This window comes from Salmo salar, chromosome ssa19, assembly GCF_905237065.1.
Source record: "Salmo salar chromosome ssa19, Ssal_v3.1, whole genome shotgun sequence".
Classification (NCBI taxonomy): Eukaryota; Metazoa; Chordata; class Actinopteri; order Salmoniformes; family Salmonidae; genus Salmo; species Salmo salar.
The window spans coordinates 87,150,939-87,167,314 of record NC_059460.1 but is presented as its reverse complement, the minus strand read 5'-3'; the positions used below and the strand labels follow the sequence as shown (position 1 = coordinate 87,167,314).

General features: G+C 44.7%; 2 protein-coding genes across 3 annotated transcripts in view; both read left to right on the top strand.

The window, feature by feature from the left end:
• The window catches only part of LOC106594516 (cysteine/serine-rich nuclear protein 1), a 55,672-nt gene extending 54,291 nt beyond the window's left edge, over positions 1-1,381 (top strand). For both annotated transcript variants that reach the window (XM_045702858.1, XM_045702859.1), the window contains exon 5: positions 1-1,381. This exon is cut by the window's left edge and continues 307 nt beyond it. In XM_045702858.1, coding sequence (XP_045558814.1) covers positions 1-1,322 — 1,322 coding nt within the window. In that variant the 3' untranslated portion in view covers positions 1,323-1,381.
• A 1,624-nt stretch (positions 1,382-3,005) lies between these two features.
• On the top strand, positions 3,006-6,822 carry LOC106594515 (keratin, type I cytoskeletal 9-like). Its single transcript, XM_045702857.1, has 2 exons — positions 3,006-4,390; positions 4,485-6,822. The coding sequence occupies exon 2, from the start codon at positions 5,167-5,169 to the stop codon at positions 6,562-6,564; it is 1,398 nt and encodes a 465-aa protein (XP_045558813.1). The 5' UTR covers positions 3,006-4,390; positions 4,485-5,166; the 3' UTR covers positions 6,565-6,822.
• Positions 6,823-16,376: the final 9,554 nt, after the last annotated feature.

Sequence of the window (16,376 nt, the reverse complement as noted above, 5' to 3'; positions counted from 1 at the left end):
GGGGGAGTGACTACTCAGAGGAAGGGGCGGAGTTAGGGCGGCGCTCCCGGGAGGACGGCCCCCTGCTGGATGATGTGGATGAGAACGGACTGAGCCGAATCCTCAGCTTCAGCGACATCGACGACGACTACAATGTAAACAACCGCTGCTGCCCCGAGCAACGTCTACAGCAACAGCCGTGGGTGATGACAGGGTTTAGCACGGCAGACTTCCCAGAGGAGAATGACAATCTACAGGTGCACAGAGACAACCGGGCCATGGTCATATCACAGCTGTTAGATGATAATGCTAACCAAGGCAACTCTCTGTTCCACCACAGCGGCTTCAGTGTCCCCAACGTGCCCTCTTCCTCAGGAGCATGCCCCAACACCCCCTCTTCCTCAGTAGACTGCCCCAACACCCCCTTTTCCTCAGTGGAGTGCCCCAACACCCCCTTTTCCTCAGTAGACTGCCCCAACACCCCCTTTCCCTCAGTAGACTGCCCCAACACCCCCTCTTCCTCAGTAGCATGCCCCAACACCCCCTCTTCCTCAGTAGACTGCCCCAACACCCCCTTTTCCTCAGTGGAGTGCCCCAACACCCCCTTTTCCTCAGTGGAGTGCCCCAACACCCCCTTTTCCTCAGTAGACTGCCCCAACACCCCCTTTCCCTCAGTAGACTGCCCCAACACCCCCTCTTCCTCAGTAGCATGCCCCAACACCCCCTCTTCCTCAGTAGACTGCCCCAACACCCCCTTTTCCTCAGTGGAGTGCCCCAACACCCCCTTTTCCTCAGTAGACTGCCCCAACACCCCCTCTTCCTCAGTAGACTGCCCCAACACCCCCTCTTCCTCAGTAGACTGCCCCAACACCCCCTCTTCCTCAGTAGACTGCCCCAACACCCCCTTTTCCTCGGTGGAGTGCCCCAACACCCCCTTTTCCTCAGTAGACTGCCCCAACACCCCCTCTTCCTCAGTAGACTGCCCCAACACCCCCTCTTCCTCAGTAGACTGCCCCAACACCCCCTCTTCTTCAGTAGACTGCCCCAACACCCCATTTCCCTCAGTAGATGGCACCGCCGCCAGCCTGTCCTCAGAGTCTGACCTGGAGTTCTTTGATGGTTTCTGTCTGGGTCCTTCCGCCCTCTACAACTCCCTGACGGAGTATCAACACATGGACAACTTCTTTCACTTCCAGTTGCCTAGTTACCCCAGCAGCCAATCACAGGCCAGCGACCCTGGGGCCTGCCTCCTGGAGTCTCTGATTGGTCTGTCAGAATCTGTCCCAGAACCCCCTGCAACGTTCAGACAATCAAGTGTTGGTAGGAAGCCGTCAGGGGTTTAACTAACAGGAACTGAACTGCCAACTGTGTTCTGGGTTATGTAGTGAATTAGGGGGGACGGTAAGTCAGTGTAAACAGTCTGCTGTTGGAGGAAGCTGTGATTTCTCTCTCACATCATCTATTGTTAATTAGATTCCACTCTTGCCTTCGAAATGTTAGCAAAAGCAGTTGGTAATTATTGCTGTATGAAATGGCAGCCAACATTTCATTTTGAAAAGAAGAAAGTGAGACTAACATAAAAGTGAACGCTGGATTTGTGTAATCTGAGTCATGTCTTTGTGACCATACACTGATATGCCGAGTGTTGGAGCCAAGCCTTGCCCCTCTACGCTGACACAACACAGAGGGTGACTGGTGCTCGTTGCTGTTCTGTTTGAGGGGACATGGTCAGTAGGGAATCTTTCAACGTTGCTGAATGTCAACCTCAGGGACTTTTTCTAGCTTTAGGAAGCAGACCGTTGTGACCATTAAAGCACTGTGGTGGGTGTTGCTTTTACACACGCACGCACACACACACACACACACACAGAATCACAACGTTATCGTAACCCTGGCTTCCATTACGTCTCTGTGCTCCGTCCCAGTTGACTGGAGTTAGGGGGGGGTCAACGGTCAGCCCCTGTGTTTCATCCTGAAGCCAGATGCCTCCATAATGGTGTCCAAGGCTCTGGTATGGTACAGCAGTCCCTCCGGAAGCTCCTTGCTCAGCACTTTATCTGGGAAACTGGTGATTGATGGACCATAACTTCCTGGTTCTCCATCCATGATTGGCTTTTATTTGTATTTTTTTTTTTTGGGGGGGGGGGTTTATTTTAGGATTTTCAATTTATTTTCAGATTTAAAAAAAAAGCCTGCTAAACGTAGGTTCAAGCAGCAGTTTGATTTTTATAACCAGGAAGTGCAATCTTACTTTGACTTTGTCCCAAATGGCTCCCTATTCCCTATATAGTGCACTACTTCAGACCAGAGCCCTATGGCTCCCTATTCCCTATATAGTGCACTACTTCAGACCAGAGCCCTATGGCTCCCTATTCCCTATATAGTGCACTACTTCAGACCAGAGCCCTATGGAACCCTATTCCCTATATAGTGCACTACTTCAGACCAGAGCCCTATGGCTCCCTATTCCCTATATAGTGCACTACTTCAGACCAGAGCCCTATGGAACCCTATTCCCTATATAGTGCACTACTTCAGACCAGAGCCCTATGGAACCCTATTCCCTATATAGTGCACTACTTCAGACCAGAGCCCTATGGTACCCTATTCCCTATATAGTGCACTACTTCAGACCAGAGCCCTATGGAACCCTATTCCCTATATAGTGCACTACTTCAGACCAGAGCCCTATGGTACCCTATTCCCTATATAGTGCACTACTTCAGACCAGAGCCCTATGGAACCCTATTCCCTATATAGTGCACTACTTCAGACCAGAGCCCTATGGAACCCTATTCCCTATATAGTGCACTACTTCAGACCAGAGCCCTATGGAACCCTATTCCCTATATAGTGCACTACTTCAGACCAGAGCCCTATGGAACCCTATTCCCTATATAGTGCACTACTTCAGACCAGAGCCCTATGGAACCCTATTCCCTATATAGTGCACTACTTCAGACCAGAGCCCTATGGAACCCTATTCCCTATATAGTGCACTACTTCAGACCAGAGCCCTATGGAACCCTATTCCCTATATAGTGCACTACTTCAGACCAGAGCCCTATGGAACCCTATTCCCTATATAGTGCACTACTTCAGACCAGAGCCCTATGGAACCCTATTCCCTATATAGTGCACTACTTCAGACCAGAGCCCTATGCCTCCCTATTGACCCGGGGGCACTATTAGGGAATAGAGTGCCATTTTGAGGTGTATTCCCTTATCCGTAATATCCCTACTCTGCTCAGAGACATTTTTGGGATTTACGAATATGGGATTATTTAAAAGATAAATCCATTGCAAAATTATTTAACAGTCCAATGCAGCTGTTTTTTTTTTATTTATTTCAATATCAAATAATATCTGGGTAATAATTAAGTACCTTACTGGGATTGTTGTCAATTAAAATGGTCACAAAGAAGGAACAAATGCATTGTTAGCAAAGGGCAAGGTTTTAGCTAGGGCTGTCTGGGAGTGGTCTGAGTGGGGAGGGGGGAAACAGAAAACTAGCTGTTATTGGCAGAGAGGTTTGGAACTCTTTCTTATTGGTTTATTAACTAATTTACTGCCTGGTGACCATGGAAGGACAAAACTCAATCTCAACAGAAGAGGTTTACATTTCAGCCGGTCTTTTCAAACCGCTCTTACCATTTAAAGAGCACTATCATCATTTCACAGTATTATTCCAACCTCATAGTGTGGAAATGTAGATAAAACACAGGAAATTACGTTTTTGACTGGGCCTTTATTCTTTTAATATTTTTGACATATTACATTTTGGTTAAATTATTTGTAATTATTTCAGATGTTATCTAATTTATGACGTTGGGCTGTAAGAGAGCGAGGGATGTCGTTGTTACTCAGTGCCTGTGTTTTTTGGCACATTTTCTACTAGCCCAGTCTGAAAATTAGGGTCATTTAACTTCCTTCCCTGAGCTTCCATTTTAGCTGTGGGACTGAATACTGTGTAACCTACTTGCTAAATCAAACATTTGTACTATGGGTCTATTGATATTTCAGCCTATAATGTTACCATAGAGAATCACACTAATATTTTCTAACTAATTTATGTAGATTGAAAGAAAAAATATATAATCTTTATCACTGACAAATTAATAATTTTATTAAGAAAATACAAATTGCATAATTTTTGGGGGAAATATTGAAACCTTTAATATATGACTTATAGAGATGCCTATTGCTTTATAGCATTGTGAAGGATTTTTCACCAGTTAGATTGTTTTGGACTATGAAATTACGCTAAAATGAATTTAGAAAATATCCATATGATTGTACTCTAAATAGTCTGGTTGTGACTGAAATCACATTCTATTGTAAATGAAATGATCAAACGTCAAGGTTTTGTGGCGAGGAAAAAAAAAATCTATATTATGCAAAAAAGCCTGAGGTACATATCTCATCCTACAGCTGTTATACGGCCAGCCTATAGCGAGCCAAGGCTCCTATAGACCAGGGGTATTCAACTCTTACCCTTTGGTAAGGTACATATCTCATCCTACAGCTGTTATACGGCCAGCCTATAGCGAGCCAAGGCTCCTATAGACCAGGGGTATTCAACTCTTACCCTTTGGTAAGGTACATATCTCATCCTACAGCTGTTATACGGCCAGCCTATAGCGAGCCAAGGCTCCTATAGACCAGGGGTATTCAACTCTTACCCTTTGGTAAGGTACATATCTCATCCTACAGCTGTTATACGGCCAGCCTATAGCGAGCCAAGGCTCCTATAGACCAGGGGTATTCAACTCTTACCCTTTGGTAAGGTACATATCTCATCCTACAGCTGTTATACGGCCAGCCTATAGCGAGCCAAGGCTCCTATAGACCAGGGGTATTCAACTCTTACCCTTTGGTAAGGTACATATCTCATCCTACAGCTGTTATACGGCCAGCCTATAGCGAGCCAAGGCTCCTATAGACCAGGGGTATTCAACTCTTACCCTTTGACGTCCAGAGCCCTGCTGGTTTTCTGTTCTACCGGATAATTGTACACACCTCGTGTCCCAGGTCTAAATCAGTCCCTGATTTTTAGAGGGGAACAATGGAAAAAGGCAGTGGATCTGGCTTGGAGGTCCTGAGTTGAGTTTGAGGGTTGTAGGAGTTATGCACGATGCTCCCATTCATACTGTCTACATGTTATCTGATTGTTCTATACAGTGAACAATGTATTCTTCTGCTATCTGCCTTAATTTGCTGACTTTTATAAATCCTCCTGATAGGGGTTTCTATGGGTTGAGAACACCTGATGGGGTTTTCTATGGGTTGAGAACACTTGATGGGGGTTTCTATGGGTTGAGAACACCTGATGGGGGTTTCTATGGGTTGAGAACACCTGATGGGGGTTTCTATGGGTTGAGAACACCTGATGGGGGTTTCTATGGGTTGAGATCACCTGATGGGGTTTTCTATGGGTTGAGATCACCTGATGGGGTTTTCTATGGGTTGAGATCACCTGATGGGGTTTTCTATGGGTTGAGATCACCTGATGGGGTTTTCTATGGGTTGAGAACACCTGATGGGGTTTTCTATGGGTTGGGATCACCTGATGGGGTTTTCTATGGGTTGGGATCACCTGATGGGGTTTTCTATGGGTTGAGAACACCTGATGGGGTTTTCTATGGGTTGAGAACACCTGATGGGGTTTTCTATGGGTTTAGATCACCTGATGGGGTTTTCTATGGGTTGAGATCACCTGATGGGGTTTTCTATGGGTTGAGATCACCTGATGGGGGTTTCTATGGGTTGGGATCACCTGATGGGGTTTTCTATGGGTTGAGAACACCTGATGGGGTTTTCTATGGGTTGAGAACACCTGATGGGGTTTTCTATGGGTTTAGATCACCTGATGGGGTTTTCTATGGGTTGAGAACACCTGATGGGGTTTTCTATGGGTTGGGATCACCTGATGGGGTTTTCTATGGGTTGAGAACACCTGATGGGGTTTTCTATGGGTTGAGAACACCTGATGGGGTTTTCTATGGGTTGAGAACACCTGATGGGGGTTTCTATGGGTTGAGATCACCTGATGGGGGTTTCTATGGGTTGAGATCACCTGATGGGGGTTTCTATGGGTTGAGATCACCTGATGGGGGTTTCTATGGGTTGAGAACACCTGATGGGGGTTTCTATGGGTTGAGATCACCTGATGGGGTTTTCTATGGGTTGAGAACACCTGATGGGGTTTTCTATGGGTTGAGAACACCTGATGGGGGTTTCTATGGGTTGAGATCACCTGATGGGGGTTTCTATGGGTTGAGATCACCTGATGGGGGTTTCTATGGGTTGAGATCACCTGATGGGGTTTTCTATGGGTTGAGAACACCTGATGGGGTTTTCTATGGGTTGGGATCACCTGATGGGGTTTTCTATGGGTTGAGAACACCTGATGGGGGTTTCTATGGGTTGAGAACACCTGATGGGGTTTTCTATGGGTTGAGATCACCTGATGGGGTTTTCTATGGGTTGAGAACACCTGATGGGGTTTTCTATGGGTTGAGATCACCTGATGGGGTTTTCTATGGGTTGAGAACACCTGATAGGGTTTTATATTCCCACCAATAGGACATCTGAGCCTCTCTGGTGTAAATGCACCATTGTCAATGAAGACATGGCAACAATGGGTAATTGTTAACGTAAACTACCATGTTTTTTTTTAATTACAATATGTGTGTTTTGTTGTACATATTTTCTGCTTGAATGGTACTGCAGAGCAAACCAAACTGCTTTATTGTTTTCTCATTGTCATTCTTTAACTGACCGTTAAAGTCCTTTTTGACAGTTTGTCCCTTCAAAATAAAAATAAACATTTTATTTCTTAAATCCTTGACTTTTTATTTTGTACATCTATTCACATTTTAAGGACATTGTTATTTTGCGTTAATGTTCAACCTTTACCAAACTTTTTGACCCCATCAGATTTCCTAAAATAACATACCCAAATCTAACTGCCTGTATTTCAGGACCTGAAGCAAGGATACGCATATTCTTGATACCATTTGAAAGGAAACACTTTGAAGTTTGTGGAAATGTGAAAGGAATGTAGGAGAATATAATACATTAGATCTGGTAAAAGATAATACAACGAAAAAAACATGTCTTTTTTTGTACCGTCTTTAAAATGCAAGAGAAAGGCCATAACGTATTATTCCAGCCCAGGCACAATTTAGATGTTGGCCACTAGATGGCATCAGTATGTGGAAAGTTTTAGACTAATCCAAAGAACCATTACATTAGTGTTCAAAATGTTGTATCAAGACTGCCCAAATTTGCCTAATTGCTTTATTAATACATTTTCAAGTTCATAATTGTGCACTCTCATCAAACAATAGCATGGTATTCTTTAACTGTAATAGCGACTGTAAATTGGACAATGCAGTTAGATTAACAAGAATTTAATCCTTCTGCCAATATCAGATATGTCCTGGGAATGTCCGTGTTACTTACAACCTCATGCTAATTGCATTAGCCTATGTTAGCTCAACTGCCCTGAGAGGGACCCACCAATCCTGTAGAGGTTAAATCCTTGACTTTTTATTTTGTACATCTATTCCCATTTTAAGGACATTGTTATTTTTCTTTAGTGTTCAACCTCTACCAAACGTTTTGACCCCATCAGATTTGTACCCCTTCAGCCTAGCTGGCCTTTGTCTGAGTCAGTTGATGCTTGCTTTGTTGAGTTGACTTTTACAGTCCAACAACAGTAGAAAAGTGTTCAGCTCATGGTTTTAACTTTGCTGGTTCACAAGAGACATTTAAAGATGGAGACATACAGTATCAGTCTACAGTTTGTACACACCTACTAGAATAATAGTGAAGACATCAAAATGATGAAATAACACATGGAATCATGTAGTAACCAAAAAAGTGGTAAACAAATATATTTTATATTTGAGATTCTTCAAAGTAGCCACACTTTGCCTTGATGACAGCTTTGCACACTCTTGGCATTCTCTCAACCAGCTTCACCTGGAATGCATTTCCAACAGTCTTGAAGGAGTTCCCACATATGCTGAGCACTTGTTGGCTGCTTTTCCTTCACTCTGCGGTCCAACTCATCCCAAAACATCTCAATTGGGTTGAGATCAGGTGATTGTGGAGGCCAGCGCTCCCCTTCTTGGTCAAATAGCTCTTACACAGCCTGGAGGTGTGTTCGGTCATTGTTCTGTTGAAAACAAATGATAGTCCCACTAAGCGCAAACCAGATGGGATGGCGTATCGCTGCAGAATGCTGTGGTAGCCATGCTGGTTAACCTCTCTGGGCTAGGTGGGACGTTTGCGTCCCACCCTAGTCAACAGACAGTGGAATCCCGTGGCGCGATATTCAAATACCTTAGAAATGCTATTACTTCAATTTCTCAAACATATGACTATTTTACACCATTTTAAAGACAAGACTCTCGTTAATCTAACCACACTGTCCGATTTCAAAAAGGCTTTACAACGAAAGCAAAACATTAGATTATGTCAGCAGAATACCCAGCCAGAAATAATCAGACACCCATTTTTCAAGCTAGCATATGTCACAGAAACCAAAACCACAGCTAAATGCAGCACTAACCTTTGATGATCTTCATCAGATGACACTCCTAGGACATTATGTTATACAATACATGCATGTTTTGTTCAATCAAGTTCATATTTATATCAAAAACCAGCTTTTTACATTAGCATGTGACTAGCATGTGACTAGCATTCCCACCGAACACTTCCGGTGAATTTACTAAATTACTCACAATAAACATTCACAAAAAGCATAGTTATTTTAAGAATTATAGATACAGAACTCCTTTATGCACTCGCTATGTCCGATTTTAAAATAGCTTTTCGGTGAAAGCACATTTTGCAATATTCTGAGTAGATAGCCCGGCCATCACAGGCTAGCTATTTTGACACCCACCAAGTTTGGCACTCACCAAACTCAGATTTACTATAAGAAAAATTGGATTACCTTTGCTGTTCTTCGTCAGAATGCACTCCCAGGACTTCTACTTAAACAACAAATGTTGGTTTGGTTCCAAATAATCCATAGTTATATCCAAATAGCGGCGTTTTGTTCATGCGTTCAAGACACTATCCGAAGGGTAAAGAAGGGTGACGCGCCCGGCGCGTTTCGTGACAAAACAAATTCAAAATATTCCATTACCGTACTTCGAAGCATGTCAAACGCTGTTTAAAATCAATGTTTATGCGATTTTTCTCGTAAAATAGCAATAATATTCCGACCGGGAGTCGTTGTTTTTGTTCAATGACAGAGAAAGTAAAATGGACTCATCACGCGCGCGCCCGTCTCATTGTTCTCAGATCGACCACTTACCAAATGCGCTACTGTTTTTCAGCCAGAGACTGGAGAGTCATCATTCAACGTTCTGGCGCCTTCTGAGAGCCTATGGGAGCCTTAGAAAATGTCACGTTACAGCAGAGATCCTCTGTTTTGGATAGAGATGACAAAGAAGGCCAAGAAATGGTCAGAGAGGGCGCTTCCTGTTTGGAATCTTCTCAGGTTTTGGCCTGCCATATGAGTTCTGTTATACTCACAGACACCATTCAAACAGTTTTAGAAACTTTAGGCTGTTTTCTATCCAAATCGTTTTTGCCTGTTTGATGGTTCGTCGGAGGGCATAGCGGGATTTCTTGTAAGCTTTCGGGTTAGAGTCCCGCTCCTTGAAAGTGGCAGCTCTACCATTTATCTCAGTGCGGATGCTGCCTGTAATCCATGGCTTCTGGTTGGGGTATGTATGTAGAGTCACTGTGGGGACGACGTCATCAATGCACTTATTGATGAAGCCAGTGACTGACTGATGTGGTGTACTCTTCAATATCATTGGATGAATCCCGAAACATATTCCAGGCTGTGCTAGCAAAACAGTCCTGTTGCTTAGCGTCTGCGTCATCTGATCTCTTCTGTATCGAGCGAGTCACTGGTACTTCCTGCTTCTGTTTTTGCTTGCCGAGCAGCCACACAAGCCTAAGATCTCCATGCGCAATGCCAAGCGCCGGCTGGAGTGGTGTAAAGCTCGCCCCCATTGAATTCTGGAGCAGTGGAAACGCGTTCTCTGGAGTGATGAGTCACGCTTCACCATCTGGTAGTTCGATGGACGAATTCGAGAGGATGTCAGGAGAACACTACCTGCCCAAATGTATAGTGCCAACTGTAAAGTTTGGTGGAGGAGGAATAATGGTTTGGGGCTGTTTTTCATGGCATCTCCATTTTCAAAGCCATAAATGAATAAATAATTGTTGTAATAAGACCATAAAGACTGAAAGGTGATGCTGAATGATGGCCCAGAGATTTTATAAGTATTTAGCTAAATATTACTAGGATCATGGTAGTAATATGACAGAAATGCTATGTGAATTGTAGAGTTTTGTAGCTGTTTCAAATACAATACATTGCATTTGGAAAGTCTTTAGATCTCTTGACTTTTCCCAAAACATTTACGGTACAGCCTTATTTTAAAATGTATTAAATTATTTTTTTCCTTCATCAATCTACACATTACATACCCCATAATGACAAAGCAAAAAACAGGTTTTTACATTTTTTGCAAATGTATAAAAAAACAAACTGAATTATCACATTTACATAAGTATTCAGACCATTTACTCAGTACTTTGTTGAAGCACCTTTGCCAGCGATGACAGCCTCGAGTCTTCTTGGGTATGACACTACAAGCCTGGCAGTGATTACAGCCTCGAGTCTTCTTGGGTTTGACGCTACAAGCCAGGTACACCTGTATTTAGGGAGTTTATCCCATTATTTTCTGCAGATCCTCTCAAGCTCTGTCAGGTTGGATGGGGAGTGTGGCTGCACAGCTATTTTCAGGTCTCTTCAGAGATGTTCGATTGGGTTCAAGTCCGGGCCACTCAAGGATATTCAGAGACCTGTCCCCAAGCCACTCCTAGGTCGTCTTGGCTGTGTTCTTAGGGTCATTGTCCTGTTGGAAGGTGAACCTTCGCCCCAGTCTGAGGTCCTGAGCAGGTTTTCATCAAGGCTCTCCCTGTACTTTGCTCCATTAATCTTTCCCTCAATCCTGACTAGTCTCCCAGTCTCTGCCGGTGAAAAACATCCCCACAGCATGATGCTGCCACCACCATGCTTCACCATAGGAATGACGCCAGGTTTCCTCCAGATGTGACGCTTGGCATTCAGGCCAAAGAGTTCAATCTTGGTTTCATCAGACCAGAGAATCTTGTTTCTCTAATCAAATCAAATTTTATTGGTCACATACACATATTTAGCGGATGTTATTGCGGGTGTAGGAACCCAAGCATTTCGCTATCTCCAACAGTTCAGTAGTATATAACAATTTACAACAATACACACATCTAATAGTAAAATAATGGAATTAAGAAATATAAACTCAGCAAAAAAAGAAACATTCCTTTTTCAGGACCCTGTCTTTCAGGACCCTGTCTAAACTACTCTGTCTGCTTTGATAACACAGTCTGCCCCCCACAGAGGGTGTAAGATTCTGGTTGAATGAAGCAGACGGAGAACCAGCCCACAATGGTCAAAACGTTTATTTATGAGAGCTCTGCCATCCTTACAATGTACACAGCCTTTTATATTAACACACACACACACACACACACACCAGTAGAGAACTCGGCTGTATTTTTCCACAGTACACATACATTCCTTACCAACCTTGCCACCTGTCTTCTAATCTCCTGCCAACTAGCCGTTCCCAGGCCGTTGTTTCTCTCCCTAACTTAGAGAGGCCTCTTCTGTTCCCTTTCCCAAGGTCGTCTTATCAACTCTGCCCTGCTCATTTTAACAGTGTCTTATTCACACACAGTATTGGAATATAGTTTTTAACCCATTATTATAGCCTTATTTCGAATACATTTCAACAGGTTATAGGGTTTCTGAGTGAAATAATTTAGTCAAGCCTTTAATCATATAATTTCCATTACAGAGGGGTTGAATGGAGCTGAAGGATGGGGACTGGGTGGTGTTAAGAGATAGATGGGAGGGGTTGAATGGAGCTGAAGGATGGGGACTGGGTGGTGTTAAGAGATAGATGGGAGGGGTTGAATGGAGCTGAAGGATGGGGACTGGGTGGTGTTAAGAGATAGATGGGAGGGGTTGAATGGAGCTGAAGGATGGGGACTGGGTGGTGTTAAGAGATAGATGGGAGGGGTTGAATGGAGCTGAAGGATGGGGACTGGGTGGTGTTAAGAGATAGATGGGAGGGGTTGAATGGAGCTGAAGGGTGGGACTAATAACAAGATAATGTAAAACATACGGGGTCTGTAAAATGTATATAGGTTCAGAAATCTTGTGAAATAGCACAGTTACAAATAGAAATTAAACTGGATGGACATCAGAAATAGAGGAAGGACTAAAAACAAACAAAATATAACTATTGTGTGTATAATGTAAAATGTGTATAAGATGTATAAACTGAAGGTAGAAGCCTAAGTGTTATTAGTTTATTCCAGTTGGGGGAAGGGTGGTAGGGTTTGGGGAATAATAAAGGTATATTCTAAAAAAAGTATGTATGTCTATATAGGTATGTGTATGTATATATGTGTATATGTATGCATGTGTATGTATATGGATATATATATTTACCCCAAAAATATATGGGGGATTGGAAATGATGCAGACAATTACATTGATGGAAGCAACAATCTATCTGTAATATTAAGCTGATCCACCCCTTAAAAAATGTAAATATATATAAAAAAAAAAAAATTAAAAGACACTAACAGCTTACAGACGGTAGGGAATTAAGGTAACAGTTATGACGACTTTGGACACTAAAGAGGCCTTTCTACTGACTCTGAAAAACACCAAAAGAAAGATGCCCAGGGTCTCTGCTCATCTGCGTGAACGTGCCTTAGGCATGCTGCAAGGACGCATGAGGACTGCAGATGTGGCCAGGGCAATAAATTGCAATGTCCGTACTGTGAGACGCCTAAGACAGTGCTACAGGGAGACAGGACGGACAGCTGATCGTTCTCGCAGTGGCAGACCACGTGTAACAACACCTGCACAGGATCGGTACATCCGAACATCACACCTGTGGGACATGTACAGGATGGTAACAACTTCCTGAGTTTCACCAGGAATGCACAATCCCTCCATCAGTGCTCAGACTGTCCGCAATAGGCTGAGAGAGGCTGGACTGAGGGCTTGTAGGCCTGTTGTAAGGCAGGTCGTCACCAGACATCACCGGCAACAATGTCGCCTATGGGCACAAACCCACCGTCGCTGGACCAGACAGGACTGGCAAAAAGTGCTCTTCACTGACGAGTCGCGGTTTTGTCTCACCAGGGGTGATGGTCGGATTCCCGTTTATCGTCGAAGGAATGAGCGTTACACCGAGGCCTGTACTCTGGAGCGGGATCGATTTGGAGGTGGAGGGTCCGTCATGGTCTGGGGCGGTGTGTCACAGCATCATCGGACTGAGCTTGTTGTCATTGCAGGCAATCTCAACGCTGTGCGTTACAGGGAAGACATCCTCCTCCCTCATGTGGTACCCTTCCTGCAGGCTCATCCTGACATGACCCTCCAGCATGACAATGCCACCAGCCATACTGCTCATTCTCTACATGATTTCCTGCAAGACAGGAAGGTCAGTGTTCTGCCATGGCCAGCGAAGAGCCCGGATCTCAATCCCATTGAGCACATCTGGGACCTGTTGGATCGGAGGGTGAGGGCTAGGGCCATTCCCCCCTGAAAGGTCCGGGAACTTGCAGGTGTCTTGGTGGAAGAGTGGGGTAACATCTCACAACAAGAACTGGCAAATCTGGTGCAGTCCATGAGGAGGAGATGCACTGCAGTACTTAATGCAGCTGGTGGCCACACCAGATACTGACTGTTACTTTTGATGTTGACCCCCCCTTTGTTCAGGGACACATTATTCCATTTCTGTTAGTCACATGTCTGTGGAACTTGTTCAGTTTATGTCTCAGTTGTTGAATCTTATGTTCATACAAATATTTACACATGTTCAGTTTGCTGAAAATAAACGCTGTTGACAGTGAGAGGACGTTTCTTTTTTTGCTATAAATATTAGGATGAGCAATGTCAGAGTGTTGTTGCCTAAAATACAGTAGAATAGAATACAGTATATACATATAAAATGGTCTTAGAGTCCTTTAGGTGCCTTTTGGCAAACTCCAAGCGGGCTGTCATGTGCCTTTTACTGAGGAGTGGCTTCCGTCTGGCCACTCTACCATAAAGGCCTGATTGGTGGAGTGCTGCAGAGATGGTTGTCCTTCTGGAAGGTTCTCCCATCTCCACAGAGGAACTCTGGAGCTCTGTCAGAGTGACCATCGGGTTCTTGGTCATCTCCCTGACCAAGGCCCTTCTCCTCCGATTGCTGAGTTTGGCCGGACGGCCAGCTCTAGGAAGAGTCTCGGTGGTTCCAAACTTCTCCCATTTCAGAATGGAGGCCACTGTGTTCTCGAGGACTTTCAATACTGCAGACATGTTTTGGTCCCCTTCCCCAGATCTGTGCCTCGACACAATCCTGTCTAGGAGCAATTCCTTTGACCTCATGGCTTGGTTTTTGCTCTGTCAACTGCGGAACCTTATATAGACAGGTGTGTGTCTTTCCAAATTATGTCCAATCAATTGAATTTACCACAGGTGGACTCCAATCAAGTTGTAGAAACATCTCAAGGGTGATCGATGGAAACAGGATGCACCTGAGCTCAATTTCTAGTTTCATAGCAAAGGGTCTGAATACTTATATAAATAAGGTATCTGTTTTATTTTTAATACATTTACAAAAATGTCTAAAAACCTGTTTTCGCTTTGTTATTATGGGGTAGTGTGTGTCGATTGATGAGGAAAAACATTAATTTAATCAATTTTAGAATTAAGGCTGTAACGTAACAAAATGTGGAAAAAGGCAAGGGGTCTGAATACTTTCCGAATGCACTGTGTATGACAAAAAAAAACGTTGAAAAGTTCACAGATGATATGCCATATGAGTCCTTAACTTGTGTTAACATTAAGAAATTGCCCATACTTTGCAGCCTATATGAAATCCCATAGGAATGCATTACATCCAGCATTAAAGAGATACAGGTAACCCATTTTTTGCAAAATGCCTTCATAATGAATGCACCACATGTTGCATAAAGCCAGGGAAAGTCTAAACAATGATGCATAGCTACTACTGATTTAATCATAGGGTACACATTTTTCAATATGGCCGCTAACCATCCCACTGAGCTCACACTGGTTGAACCGACATTGCTTCAATGTCACTGTCAATCTAATGTGTGGAATCCACGTCGAAAACACATTTTAATTTACAAAAACGTCATCAACCAGTGTTTGGTTTGCATCTCATTTCAACCATCATTGTAAACATTGAAATTAGGGTAAACCTTCCGACTCAAACACAATGACTTAACCTGACTAACAGGTTGTTAAAGCAAATCTAATGTTGACATTGTGTTGAAAATAAGGTTTGGGTTAAGGGCCATGCACTGCGTTATATATGGTCCTCTGTGGAGGTTGCCCGCTATGTCACCCTGAGGTCTATGACTGGGGCAAGGAGCTGGCTGGGCCTGTTGTGTGGAGGGCAGTCTGAGGTCTATGGCTGGGGCAAGGAGCTGGCTGGGCCTGTTGTGTGGAGGGCAGTCTGAGGCCTATGGCTGGGCCTGTTGTGTGGAGGGCAGTCTGAGGTCTATGGCTGGGGCAAGGAGCTGGCTGGGCCTGTTGTGTGGAGGGCAGTCTGAGGTCTATGGCTGGGGCAAGGAGCTGGCTGGGCCTGTTGTGTGGAGGGCAGTCTGAGGCCTATGGCTGGGCCTGTTGTGTGGAGGGCAGTCTGAGGTCTATGGCTGGGGCAAGGAGCTGGCTGGGCCTGTTGTGTGGAGGGCAGTCTGAGGCCTATGGCTGGGCCTGTTGTGTGGAGGGCAGTCTGAGGTCTATGGCTGGGGCAAGGAGCTGGCTGGGCCTGTTGTGTGGAGGGCAGTCTGAGGTCTATGGCTGGGGCAAGGAGCTGGCTGGGCCTGTTGTGTGGAGGGCAGTCTGAGGTCTATGACTGGGGCAAGGAGCTGGCTGGGCCTGTTGTGTGGAGGGCAGTCTGAGGTCTATGACTGGGGCAAGGAGCTAGCTGGGCCTGTTGTGTGGAGGGCAGTCTGAGGCCTATGAGCTGGCTGGGCCTGTTGTGTGGAGGGCAGTCTGAGGCCTATGAGCTGGCTGGGCCTGTTGTGTGGAGGGCAGTCTGAGGCCTAGGAGCTGGCTGGGCCTGTTGTGTGGAGGGCAGTCTGAGGCCTATGAGCTGGGCCTGTTGTGTGGAGAGCAGTCTGAGGCCTATGGCTGGGCCTGTTGTGTGGAGAGCAGTCTGAGGCCTATGGCTGGGCCTGTTGTGTGGAGGGCAGTCTGAGGCCTATGGCTGGGCCTG

Coding starts and splice junctions, on each gene's coding strand:
- LOC106594515 (XM_045702857.1), top strand. CDS start 5,167: ATGTATTCTTCTGCTATCTGCCTTAATTTGCTGACTTTTATAAATCCT.